Source organism: Colossoma macropomum, unplaced genomic scaffold, assembly GCF_904425465.1.
Source record: "Colossoma macropomum unplaced genomic scaffold, Colossoma_macropomum, whole genome shotgun sequence".
Lineage (NCBI taxonomy): Eukaryota > Metazoa > Chordata > Actinopteri > Characiformes > Serrasalmidae > Colossoma > Colossoma macropomum.
In genome coordinates, this window is record NW_023494804.1 from 29,620,536 (window position 1) to 29,634,230 (window position 13,695).

At 44.2% G+C, this 13,695-nt stretch overlaps 2 protein-coding genes across 2 annotated transcripts in view; both read left to right on the plus strand.

Moving 5' to 3' along the window:
* The first annotated feature begins 1,910 nt into the window (after positions 1–1,910).
* Positions 1,911–11,043, plus strand: smg8 (SMG8 nonsense mediated mRNA decay factor). Its single transcript, XM_036595732.1, has 4 exons — positions 1,911–3,446; positions 5,590–5,735; positions 7,229–8,095; positions 10,593–11,043. The coding sequence occupies exons 1-4, from the start codon at positions 1,922–1,924 to the stop codon at positions 10,803–10,805; spliced, it is 2,751 nt and encodes a 916-aa protein (XP_036451625.1). The 5' UTR covers positions 1,911–1,921; the 3' UTR covers positions 10,806–11,043.
* Positions 11,044–12,306: 1,263 nt separating this feature from the next.
* ypel2a (yippee-like 2a) overlaps positions 12,307–13,695 on the plus strand; it is a 32,741-nt gene continuing 31,352 nt past the window's right edge. The window contains exon 1 of the mRNA XM_036595731.1: positions 12,307–12,443. The gene's annotated coding sequence lies outside the window, so the exon portion shown is untranslated. The remainder of the gene's footprint in view (positions 12,444–13,695) is intronic.

The following is a 13,695-nucleotide window of genomic DNA, read 5'->3' on the forward strand; positions in this document are numbered from 1 at the left end:
GAAACGTTCTGGTTCAGTGATTGGAAACTATTTTAACTTTGTTTTTAGCCGTTGAGCTCCATTTACTCCCATTCTCATTAAGGACTCCCTCACGGCGCCCTCTGCTGTTTAGTAGTCCTGCTTTTGATATAATGGGGGAAATAGAAAGTGGCCAGACTTCTCATAAACCGCCCCCCCCCAACGTTATATCAAAAACAGGACTGCTAAACAGCAGAGGGCGCCTGCGAGCGAGTCCTAAATGAATGGGAGTGAATGGAGCTCAACGGCTAAAAACGAAATTAAAATAGTTTCTAATCACTGAACCAGAACTTTCCTTTAATTTTAGATGAATTTCATTGAAAAAGCAAAAAAATCTCACCTGCCTGTTTCCTTTTTTCTACAGTAAACGGGTTTTGGGCAGCAGGACGCTGACATTACTGCTAGAGAGTGCTGATTGGTTGGCGAGCGGAGCAGCTCATTGGCTGTCCGCGCTCACTGACGTCATGAACGTACATTAGGGTTCCGTTTTATACTCCTATAACTCGAGTTTAAAAGCTCTTAAAAATGTAACAGCGGTGTTAAAATGTTTTATGTTGCTCTGTGTTCAGGAAATGAATGAATTCTTCTACATTAAAAATGTTTAAGCATTTATAAACTATGACTTTGCTCAAATGCTCCATATTAACCCATTCATTTTGGACTCACTCGGGAGCGCCCCCTAGCGTTTGAGAAACCCGGAAGACAAAGTTCTCTGGCCAGCCTTCTCATAAAGCGGCTCTGCTATAAATGAAAACGTTGAGACCACAGATATTCATGCCTAGATGCCGCGTTGGGTCCAGCCAAGCACGTCAAAGGCGCCGCCATTTTAGGGCGGTCAACATCGCTGCTGTACTGCATTCAGTACCATTACAGAGCGGCAGTTTAAGAAAGATACTGTCCAAAATTACACTGTTTCAGGAATATCAGACTCAGAAAGTGGGGTAGGATTATATAACGGAGGGAACGCAGTGATCCACACTCATGTCTGTGTGATGCGTATTGTTTGTGTGGTGTTTGTGTAGATATGGCCGTATGGTTGGTGAAGCACAGAGAACCTGTTGATGTGATTGTTTTTCCTCTGGTTTTATATTAAGCTTATTTCATTTAATAGTCTATTCTATTCTATAGGATCTTAACTTTATGTAGTTATTTATTTACAGTGATGGTTAAAGCTTTGTAGCTGGGTAAGTTACAGCATTCCTTAATCCGTGTAGATAATTATAATAGATTAACGTTAGAACCTTCTTACACGAACCTGAAGTTGGCTTCTTATTTGCCAGCTTCTTGTTCGAATTTTCCCGTTCCACCTTAAATGGTGCAGCTTCAGGCACCAGAAAGTTAAGGTGAAACGGGAAAACTCGAAGAAGCGAATAGGAAATCAACATCAGCTTCGTCCTTCTTACTGTGTTTTGGGGGTTTATTTTATTTTTATGTGTATTAAGATTAGAAGTGATTCACACACTGATGGATTTGCTGATGTGTCTGATTGTGTTTCTCACGCTAAACTCGGTTTTTATCGTCAGGTGCAGACTGAATACTTTCCTGCTGGTCCAGACGGTTAATTATCACGATCAGTTATTAAAGTAATAAAAGCTACCGAGAGCAGATCCGAGCAGCCTGGATTAATCTGTGTCTGAGGATTATAACTAATCAGATTAGGTGAAAATCGGTTGAGTAATAAGGAAGTTGTGGCTGATTTAATCCTGAGACTCTTCGTCTCTCAATACAAGTGAATCTGTTCACAAGCGGATCTTGACCGCTCCAACATGGCGGACGCGCAGACGTATCGCCTCCGATAGAGAACAGCAGGCAGGTGACGCGTTTCGTCACAGGAGCTCTGCTATGACGTAGGCGGATGTCCCGCCTATTGCAATGTGTTTCTCCCAGCCTGTTCTCGGCCACGATGGCGGCGCCCATCACCATCGGCTCTCTGCTCCAGTCCGAGCTGGTAGAAGACGCTCTGTATAAAGATGAGGGCGTCTGCGTGCTGGGCGTGTTCGGGAAAAGCGCCATGCAGGCCGGTTCGGCCAAAGAGTCGCTGATAAACATACTGGCGGACAAGCACATCTTTCCGCTGCTGGCGGCGGAGGAGGCGGGTGGTCCGGACGGAGGGGGCTGCATTAGAGCCTATTACAACCAGGAGAGCCGGGTGCTGTACCTGGTGCTCACCTCCGTGTTCGACAACCGTCAGCTTCTGCGGGCGTGTGAGTGTCTGAGCTCGGGCCTGGGCCACGCCGAGGCCCATGAGTTCTGGAAGGGGGCTGAGAAGGAGCACTGCCTCCAGCTGCTGTTCCTCTTCTCCCTGTGCCACGTTCTGCTCTTGGTCCACCCCACCTGCTCCTTTGACATCACCTATGACAGGCTGTTCCGTGCCCTGGACGCCCTGCGCCAGAAAGCCTTGCCTCTGCTCCGGGGGGCCATAAAGGACTGCCCCGTGTCCAAGGAGTGGAAGATGAACTGCAGGCCGTGCCCCCCTCGCCTGCTGTTTGTGTTCCAGATGAATGGGGCGCTCAGGGTCAACAGCGCGTCCGGTTTGGGGGGAAACGGCAATGATGGTGGAGGGGGCGACAAGCCTAAGAAACATTCACCCAGGAGGCGCCTCCAGCACGCTTTGGAGGACCAGATCTACCGGATTTTCCGCAAAAGCAGAGTCCTCACCAACCAGAGCAGCAACTGTCTGTTCACCGTGCCCGCCAACCAGGCTTTTGTCTACGTGGTTCCGGGGCCGGATGAAGACCCCATCAGCTCCTTGCTCGGCCAGCTGCGGGCAAACTGCGCCCTGCGAGAAAATGATGCCGGCACGCCGACCCCTGGGCCGAGGAGGTACCAGCAGATGCGCCACTCCAACCGCCAGCCCTCCTTCAACGTGGAAAACAGTGGGTTCTCTTCCTCAGGAGGCCAGCTGGTGGACTGTACTTTGAAGGAGTTCCTGTGGCAGCATGTGGAGCTCGTGCTGAGCAAGAAAGGCTTTGATGACAGTGTTGGTCGCAACCCTCAGCCGTCCCACTTTGAGTTGCCCACCTACTCCAAGTGGGCCCAAGTTGCCTGCAGACTGCACCAAGTCATGGTAGAGAACAGTGAAGATGAGCTTTCTCTGAAAGTGCAGGGTCAGCTGAAAGTGCTAGAAGGCTTCCTGGACGCAGACGCAAAATTCTCCGAAAACAGGTGTCAGAAAGCTTTGCCGCTGGCCCACAGCGCATACCAGTCCAATCTGCCCCACAACTACACTACCACGGTGCACAAGAACCAGCTGGCCCAAGCTTTGAGGGTCTACAGTCAGCACGCCAGAGGTGTAGCCTTCCAGCGATATGCTGTACAGCTCCATGAGGACTGCTACAAGTTCTGGAGTAATGGGCATCAGCTGTGTGAAGAGCGCAGCCTCACTGACCAGCACTGTGTGCATAAGTTTCACCTGCTGCCCAAACCAGGTATACAGTACTGCAGAGTACTTACAGGGGAATCCAGTGATGGTCTTTTTGCATTATTTAGTCACTGAGATGTAAATAGTCCTGCAGAATGATGTTGGTATTATTATTAGCATTGGAGACAAATATACCAGCTCAGATTTCTTTACAGTGGTAGTGATAGGAACCAGGAGTTATGTGTAAATATATCCACTTTATTTACTGTCCAATATGACCAGGGAACCTGCATGTCTTCTGAGTTTGTACGTGTAACATTGATCATTTTAAATGGTTATTAAATCTGTAACTTGTTTTGTTTGGGGACTGTTTTTTGTTACATGCCCCACTTTGACATGAAAGAATTTAAATAATACATCTTAGGCCAAACCTAATCTCATAACTCATGAAACAATCAGGCAGCACTTTTATAACAATTTTGTGTAATAACTGTATGCAAGGTAGCTTTTAGAGGGATTTCTAGAGTGGAGCGTTTCACAGCAAGCTACTCTGAATGACCTTGTTTACATCTTAATCGTTTAATTATGCCGAAATTTTGAAAAATTGGTGGAGTTTCCCTTCAAGACTGAAAGGCTTGCTATGCATTAAGAGAACTATAATATAGTGAGCCATTGATCCGTAGAGATTTCTCAGTATTAAATTATACCCAAATGTATTTATTCATATGGAACATTTTATGATGGATGCTGTCAAAAGGCAACTTTAAATGCATTTCTAAGCCCCTAATAAACAAACCAAGGTTGACAGTGGCAGAAAAACCCAGAGAGCAGAAGAAAGAAGCACCCAAACAGGAGCCCATCCTGCTCTGATTGACACCAGATAACTAATTATAATAAGAGTTATGAGAATTTAGCAGGGCTTTTCTCTGATTTTTCAAAATGTCTGCATAATCAAATTATTGAGATGTAAAGAGTCATTCAGAGGGGACGGCTGTGAAACGGTGAATTATAGAGAAACTTACTGACTCAGACTTCGTTACAGGGGTAAAGAAAAATGTAGCCATGTTATTTACTATCCAAACTGACCAGTGAACCTACACTGGTCTCTGAGTGTTTATATGTGATGGTGATGAAACCTAAAATAGTGGTAAATCTGAAAAAAAGAAAGGAAAAGTTTCCTTTTGGTACTAATTTACTTCACAGCACACTGAATGTACCTCTCCATCCTGCATTTATTCTTAAAATACATTTTAGGCCTGAACCTCGTTGTAAAGCAATGTTTGAGGCATCAGGCAGTGCTTTCATTACTATTTTATGTAATATCTATTTTTTTGAGGAACTAAACGCTTCTGACGCTTGTCTCCATCATTGTTAACAATTCTGACTCTAGGTTGGCGCATTTGATCTTAGCGATTTAGTTAGTTTAGTTTTTCAAAGGTTATGTGAAAATGTTTGAAGACTAAATCTGCTGGACTAGCAATTACGGTAAATACACAGATACAGGCATAACATTATGACCACCTCCTTGTTTCTACGCTCATTGTCCATTTTATCAGCTCCACTTACTATATAGGTGCACTTTGAGTTTTTAAACACTGTGTCCACTATATTACCTTGTTGGTCCACTTTGTAGATGTAAAGTCAGAGACAGCAGCTCATGTGTGTCAGTATAGTTTGTGTTGGTCATCCTCTAGTCCTTCATCAGTGGTCACAGGACGCTGTTGGCTGGATATTCTTGGTTGGTGGACTATTCTCAGTCCAGCAGTGACACTGAGGTGTTTAAAAACTCCAGCAGCACTGCTGTGTCTGATCCACTCACACCAGCACAACACACACTAACACACCACCACCACGTCAGTGTTACTGCAGTGCTGAGAATGATCCACCACCCAAATAGTACCTGCTCTGTGAGGGTCCATGAGGGTCCTGACCACTGAAGAACAGGGTAAAAGGGGGCTAACAAAGTATGCAGAGAAACAGATGGACTACAGTCTGTAACTGTAGAACTACAAAGTGCACCTATATAGTAAGTGGAGCTGATAAAATGGACGATGAGCGTAGAAACAAGGAGGTGGTCAGAATGTTATGCCTGATCAGTGTACACTGTGTTAGCTGTGAGTAGCTCAGTATTTCTGAGTGGTGTTCCATTGTAATATTTTCAAATCTAAGTTAATATCTAGGTTGTCAATAATGCTGTTTTGTTACTGCAGGTGAAAAGCCAGAGATGGACCACAACCCTCCTATCCTGTATCACAACAGCAGAGGGCGCTCTACCAGTTCCTGTAACTGTGGCAGGAAGCAGGCCCCTCGTGAAGACCCCTTTGACATCCAGGCAGCCAACTGTGACTTCTATCAAGTCTGTAAACACAATTTGAAAATCTCTTTAGCATTAAACTCAACTATGTGATACAGGGGCTTCGTTAATATTCATGTGGTTGATATGATAATTGTTGATGTTTATTGTTGTTGTTGTTGTTGTTAAACCCCATAGTTCAGCACAGGTTCTTCCTGGAGAAGGAAAAACATTTTTGAACGCATTTTATGATGAATAATGTTAAGATATAAGGATAACGTTATTGAAAACAATTTTGCACCGTTTCTGCTGGTCCGTTTATCACATTGGACCAGAAGAACTACAGTCGAATTCAAAAATTGGGGGGCCTCTGGTCAAATTACGTTTTGTTGATATTTATTTATTTATTTATTTATTTATTAGGAAAATCCTAATTCAGAGAACACATTTCGGCACAATTTGATGCAGAATTACTGTTGATATTGCTGGTTTTAACATCTTGGGGTGTTAAAAGTTAATCGGGCGCTAAATTTTTGCATGTTTAAGTTTGTTCCCTGTAGAGCAGGGGTGTCAATCTGAACCGCTAAAAGGGCTACATTAAAAAATCTCAACAACTCCGTGGGCCAGAGAACGTCTACACTGTAAAAAGTGGCTCGTCAGATCTACCTAAAAAAATGACTTCAAGTAGTAACAGGTACATGAACTAGTTATACTCAAACTGAATAAATACTTTGAATGAACGATTCTTTCAGTTAACGTAGTTTTTTAAGTTGAATAAAACTACTTCGGTTGGTCGTTACCACATTTAAGTAATTTTTTTTAGGTAGATCTGATGAGCCACTTTTTACAGTGCATGTTTTATTTCATTTTTAATAAACATGTTGCTGTAAACCGAACTGACCATTGTTTATTCAAAATACGCGAAAAACCCCAACAGTAAAACAGAGGCACTTGTAGTTGAAATATTGCATGAAAAATTGAAACGTCCTCAGGAGTTCAGTCTTTAAACCTACCTATTTGCTTGAACTGGACGCCTGGTGTCCTTTCTTTGCTGCAAGTTCATTAAGACTTGGGCTCAGTTTCTGAGCTGCTGAGCTGACATTCAGTGTTTATATTGGATGAACTGCAGCTGGTGTGTCTGGTGATATGACTGCTGTAGAATTGTGTAGAATTGAGGTGTAACCGCTGTCCTGTAGACTGTTGTTGGGGGAGGAGAGTCAAAGCGCACATTACGTTGCAGTGCATGCTGGGGACTGTAGTGCAGCGCATTGTGAAACAGGCTAATAGTAACAGAAAATTAAAATGCTTCTGTGGGCCGAATAGGATTGTGTGGCAGGCCTGGTCCTGTGTTTGACAGATGGGCTGTAGATGATGTGTGAACTAATTTTGACTTTAAAATTTACAATGTAATTGCAGGGCTGTTTAGATTTTGGCGTATATTGGAACAATGCAATGTTTTTCACAAACTGTAAAAGCCAAGTGGCATTTTTAAAGGGTGCTTTAAAAAGAGTGATCAGATATACGTTCCTCTCTCTCATTTCCATTCTGTTACTCAGCTGCTCGAGGAGAAGTGCTGCAGTAAACTGGAAAGGATAAACTTTCCTGTGTTCCAAGCCAGCACAGCAGACCCAGCCCCTGCATGCGATGAGGCTACCAGGCCCACAGAAGTGGCTCCATCTGGGGATGGTGATCGTCTCAAAGAGAAAGAGACGGTGACCCATACGCCAGGAGACAGCACTGGCCTGAGCCTGGCCCTCAGCCTCGGACAGTCCACCGACAGCCTTGGCCCGTACGGCGAAGGAGCAGAGGGCCACGAGAAGAGGCCGAGTGTGGACCGACAGGCCTCCACTGTGGAGTATCTCCCTGGCATGCTCCACTCCGGCTGCCCAAAGGGACTGCTGCCTAAGTTCTCCAGCTGGTCCCTGGTCAAACTCGGTCCAGCTAAAGCTTACAACAGCCTCACAGGCTTAGAGCAGCCTGGCTTCCTCCCCGGCTCGGCCTTTCTCCTGCCATGGGACGTGGTGATCCGAAGCCGCTCAGAGGACGACGCAGGCTCTATTGAGGCTCTGGATGGCGGACCCTCGTCGTGGCCAGCTCCCAACAAAGCACCAGCTGGGAAGCGGGGCAGCGGTGGCGGGGTTGGACGCGGCCGCAGGCGTGACGACGTTGCGCGTGCCTACGTTGGGTTTGAGTACGAGGACAGCAGAGGCCGCCGGTTCCTCAGCTCCGGTCCAGATAAGATCGTGAAAGTTCTCGGACAGGGAGGTGCAAAAGAACCAGCTACTCGAGCGCTAAACTCAGACATGCCCCTGTACATCCCGTCTCCCGCCCAAGGCAGAGGCATCAAACCACACTATGCTCAGCTGGCTAGGCTCTTCATTGTGGTTCCTGATGCCCCACTCGAGATCACCCTTAGCCCACAGGTAAAGTAGACAACCACTAGACCTTCTAGCTTTTTTATAACTACTTATAAATATACACTGAGTTGCCTTTTAATTAGGTGCACCTACCATTTAGGTGCAGTTGGTAGGTATACAGTTACTGGCTGTAGCCCATCAATTGTTTTTGTTTGTCACCCATCCTCCATGACGTTGGTCAATAGAAATGGACAGCGATGTAGTCTAGTCTGAAATTGTTGGTATAGCAAGACTAGCCCAGCTAGCACACAGCAACATAACTAAAACATATATCATACCATTATAAATACTCTCCACTCTTTAATGGTACATTAGTGGATTCCGGTATAATCCTAAGCATATTTCAGTTAGTGCAGTGCAAAAGTCAGAGACCAGCCTTGATTTATTTATATATATATCTGAGTTTAACTTGAGTTATTCATTTTTCAGCATAAGAAAAAGCAGAAAATGGGTATTTAACACAAAAGTCACAAGCACTAAAATATATAACAATGTTCAATATTTAGTGTGTCCACCCTTTGCCTTTTTACAGCTTCCTTTCTTTTCAAGAGACTCACTTTCCATTTTTCAAATAAGTCTACAGAGAACACCTCCAAAGTTCAGTCTTAGAAGTTGGTTGCATTTTCTGAATCTCACGATCCAATAAATCTAATAAAACTTAAGATTCATTACTCCATAAAACCTTACTCCACATCTCAGGGGTCTAGTTTTGGTGTTCAAGTGCAAATTTCCTTATTTTTTTTGTCTGTTTCCTTTTCTCAGAAATGTTTTTTTAACAGCTACACATCCTTTATGACCCATAGCGTTGAATTGTCTTCTCACAGTGTAAGGATGATCAAAAATACCTGTTATTATTATTTATTTTTTTTAAAAAAAAGCTTTTTTCCCTTGACTTTTCCCTTCTTAATAGATTATATTATATCTAATCTGCTCAAATATATGCCTTGAGTAAAAATAGCCAGTCATGGTAAACAAGGCCTGTCAGCATCTGTGCATTTGAATAAGACACAGCCAGTCATGCTGACTAAAATTATGAACAGCTAAATGTATTTGAACACCTAGAAACTAAAAATAGCTGCAGCGAAATAAAATCTTTACGAATAAACTATAGAGCTCATGTTAGCGTTGTGATTTTTGTCCATCACTTTTATTTTAGAGTGATTAGATGGTTTGACAGATTGTTCATATTCACAAACAAAGTCACACAGTAATGTGATTACAGGGCTTTAAGCCATAAACTGAATTTAAACATTAAAAAGTCACATTACTGTAATGTGTTAATTTGCACGGCATTACTCCCAACACTGTTGAGGAAGCAAGGGAGAGTTTTATTTCACATACAGTGGTGGAAAAAGCCAGAGATCTGAGTTATCGTGCATTTTCAGTACGCAAGACTCAGTGGTTCCCTATTATACTGTGTTTACCTGTGTGTTACGTGCACTACACCAGTAGAAAGGGACCACTTTAGGACAACCACTGACCACATTTATAGTGATTGACCACTCTCAGCACCGCAGTGATACCATTATTGTCTGCAGTAACACTGACGTGGTAGTGGTGGTGTGTTAGTGTGTGTTGTGCTGGTACGAGTGGATCAGACACAGCAGTTCTGCTGGAGATTTTAAACACTATGTCCACTCACTGTCCACTCTATTAGACACTCCTACCTTGTTGGTCCACCTTGTAGATGTAAAGTCAGAGCTCATCTGCTGCTGCACAGTTTGTGTTGGTCATCCTCTAGCCCTTCATCACTGGTCACAGGACGCTGCCCACAGGACGCTGTTGGCTGGATATTCTTGGTTGGTGGACTATTCTCAGTCCAGCAGTGACACTGAGGTGTTTAAAAACTCCAGCAGCACTGTTGTCTAACACCATGTCAGTGTTACTGCAGTGCTGAGAATGATCCACCACCCTAATAGTACCTGCTCTGTGAGGGTCCATGGGGGTCCTGACCACTGAAGAACAGGGTAAAAGGGGGCTAACAAAGTATCAGAGAAACAGATGGACTACAGTCTGTAACTGTAGAACTACAAAGTGCACCTATATAGTAAGTGGAGCTGATAAAATGGACAATGAGCGTAGAAACAAGGAGGTGGTCAGAATGTTATGCCTGATCGGTGTATTGTGTACCTAATAAACTGAGAAAGTCATTTTCCCAGTGTAACACTGGCTCTTCCAGTCAGTAATAGGAGCTTTGTTTGAACTTGCTCTTGTGGTTGTGGTTCAGAGTGACTGGACTTGTATGATCTTGTAGACATTTTGCTGCTCATCCAGTGAGTGTTGAAATGTCCAGTCACCTTGACTTACTAATACTAGACTGTTCAATGACCTGGATGACTGAAAGGCTTTGTCATTTACAGTCATTTTACAGTCAAAAACAATTTCTGTTGTACTTGAGAGAGATTTTAGATCACATACAGATGTACATAAAAGACATCACACACATTGTGGTCTGCATGATTCATTTTTGTGCTTTTTTTTTTTATTATTCCCTCATGAACAGGTTCAGCCAGGTCCTCCGCCCTGTCCCATTTTCCATCCCGAGCAGGCGGAGGTTGTGCTGCCCCCTGATGGACTGTGGGTGCTACGATTCCCATATGCCTACGTGACAGACCGGGGACCATGCTATCCGCCCAAGGAGAATCAACCGCTGGCAAGCTTCAGGGTCCTGAAGGGCATCTTGCGCGCCAATACCGCTAGTTCTCCTCCGCAGTGACCCCCAAACAAACACAGCACTTCAGTGAACTCTTGAGTCACCTGTTATATCGGACAGCCTGAAGGGCCCTTTTTTCCTTGATGTGTTGCCTCTCCTTGATTATGTTCGTTTACTCTGTAGCTGCTTATTTCATGCTCGGTTTGATTATGATTCAGAGACTTGATTTATGAAAAGCAGTTTAATAAATAGCTCTGTTGTGTTTACGCTGCAGTGCGGTGGAGAATAAAGGTTAGTTGTTATGAGACTGATGCATTATTTTGCATTAAAATCTTGCAATAAAATGCTTTATGGAAATGAGCCACGTTTGTATTTACATTGCCATTGAGTTAAAGGGGAACCCCACTGATTTTTTAAAAATTCTGCATTATTAAATGGTTGAGATGTAAACAGAGTCATCCGGAGTGGTTTGGTGTGAAACGCTCCATTTTAGAGAAACTTAAGGAGTCAGATTTGTTCACGGTGGTGGTCATAGGAACCAGACGTCCACCTCTAAAAGCTCCCTCACAAGTCATTACACAACATGGTTATGAATTCACTGCCTGATGTCTGAGACGCTGTTTTGTGAAAGTTTTGGTTTAAAAATGTGTTTTAATCTATTAAACCCATTCATGGTGGAGGGATTCATGCAGGGCACTGTGAGGCAAAATTGTCCCCAAATAAAATGTATTTTTTTCAATATTCCATATAAACTCGTGTAGGTTCACTGGTGGTTCTGGATAGTAAATAAAATGTCTATATTTGTGTTGTAGTCATGTGACCCCTGGTTCCTATCATCACCACTGTAAGACATCAAGAGAGTCAGCAAGTTTCTCTACAATGAACTGATTTACACCAAACCGCTCTGAATGACTCTGTTTAAATCTCAATGACTGAAAAATTCATAAAGTTCGAAAATATGGTGTTTTTTTTGCATTAATGCATTATTTTGCATTAATGGGGGTTTTCTTTGACAGAGAAAGTGAATAGTGGTTTGACTTATTATACATCAAATTTACTTCTAAATGCACCAGTGGACCTGTTTATTTATTATTGTAAATGTTGTAGACACGTGGCAGTAAAGTGAGTTTGACATGTTATGTGAGGATAACATGAAGAGTAACTCGGGAACAGGGCACTGCATGTGAAAACACTGGGTGGTGCTGTTTATTTAGGTAGTTTATTGGTCTCCTCCGCCGTCGTAAGGGAGCCTGGTCTTGCGAGTGAAGCTAATTCAGTGAATAAAACGATAATAATTTAATAAATATGTCGGTCAGCGAGTCAAAGCCGGCGTTTTCTGAATCAGCCAGCGTTTAATGAACTGTTATGAGTCAGTCACAGATACTGTACGCCTTGGTTTCTCTCCCTCATCGTCTATTGGTTGGCTCCCTCTCTCCGCTGACCAATCAGCGTATTGTTGCTAGGCCGTCATCTCGTGCTGATTGGTTGTCTCGGCTGTCCGTCAGCGCGGGGGCGGGGCTGTAAGGCCGACGCGCCGCCGCGCTGTGCGTGTTTACAGTGTGCGGTTGTTGCTGGATGTGCGCGAGCACCGACGATACGCTGCGAAGTTCGTCGCGGAACATGTCAGAGACCCGCTGCGCGTGAATCTGCGCGTCCAGAAGATTCGAGACGGGACGACTGAAAGGTCTTCCCCATTCAGAGGTCAGTTCGGCTCGGTCCCGATCCGCGGAACCGTCCGGTAGCGTTTTACAGACTACGATGCCTGAAAGTTTCCCGCTGTATTGATCCGGTGTGTCTGAGCCGCTCACGGTTCGTGACAGCTACACAGAAGCGGCTTGTCTGAGGCTGTGCGCGTGTGCCGTGGGTCGCGGTGTCCGTGGATGTCCAGTCTGGGTTTAAAATAGCGTCTGCTGTCCAACAGAAAAACAGACCGTGGTCTGCGAACATGCCTTGACGTGGAAACGCGCTGCCCAATTACAGCCGCCCTCAGCGGGCAGGTCGGGTCTGAGGAACATGTGCGAACAGGATCGATCTGTTTACAGCGGAGGCGATTCGGCTGCCGTGTTTATTGATTTTCTGCACATCTTTGAGTGCTTTATTACGGAGCCCCGCTGGTGACATCCTGTATAAATAAAAATAAAGCGTGGCCACAACTTAGTAAAGTGTGGGAACGAGATCCTAATGCATTGCCACAACTTAGTAAGTCGTGATCTCGTTCCTACGCCTTACTACGGAGCCCCGCTGGTGACATCTTGTATAAATAAAAATAATGCGTGGCCACGACTTAGTAAGGCGTGGGAATGAGATGATCAAGTCGTGGCCACGACTTAGTAAAGTGTGGGAATGAGATGATCAAGTCGTGGCCACAACTTAGTAAAGTGTGGGAACGAGATCCTAATGCATGGCCATGACTTAGTAAGTCGTGATTTCGTTCCCACGCCTTACTAAGTCATGGCCACGACTTAATCATCTCATTCCCACACGTTAATAAAGCGTGGCCACGCATTATTTTTATTTATACAGGATGTCATCATCAGGGCTCCGTACCTTTATGGAAATGAGCCGTGTTCATAGTTACATTGCCATTGAGTTAAAGGGGAACTCCACTGATTTTTTAAAAATTCTGCATAATTAAATGGTTGAGATGTAAACAGAGTCATTCAGAGTGGTTTGGTGTGAAACGCTCCATTTTAAAGAAACTTAGGGTCAAAATTGTTCACAGTGGTGGTGATAGGAACCAGACGTCCACCTCTAAAAGCTCCCTCACAAGTCATTACACAACATGGTTATGAATTCACTGCCTGATGTCTGAGACGCTGTTTTGTGAAAGTTTTGGCTTAAAAATGTGTTTTAATCTATTTAACCCATTCATGGTGGAGGGATTCATGCGGGGCACTGTGAGGCAAGATAGTCCCCAAATAAAATGTATTTTTTTCAACATTACGTATGAAAA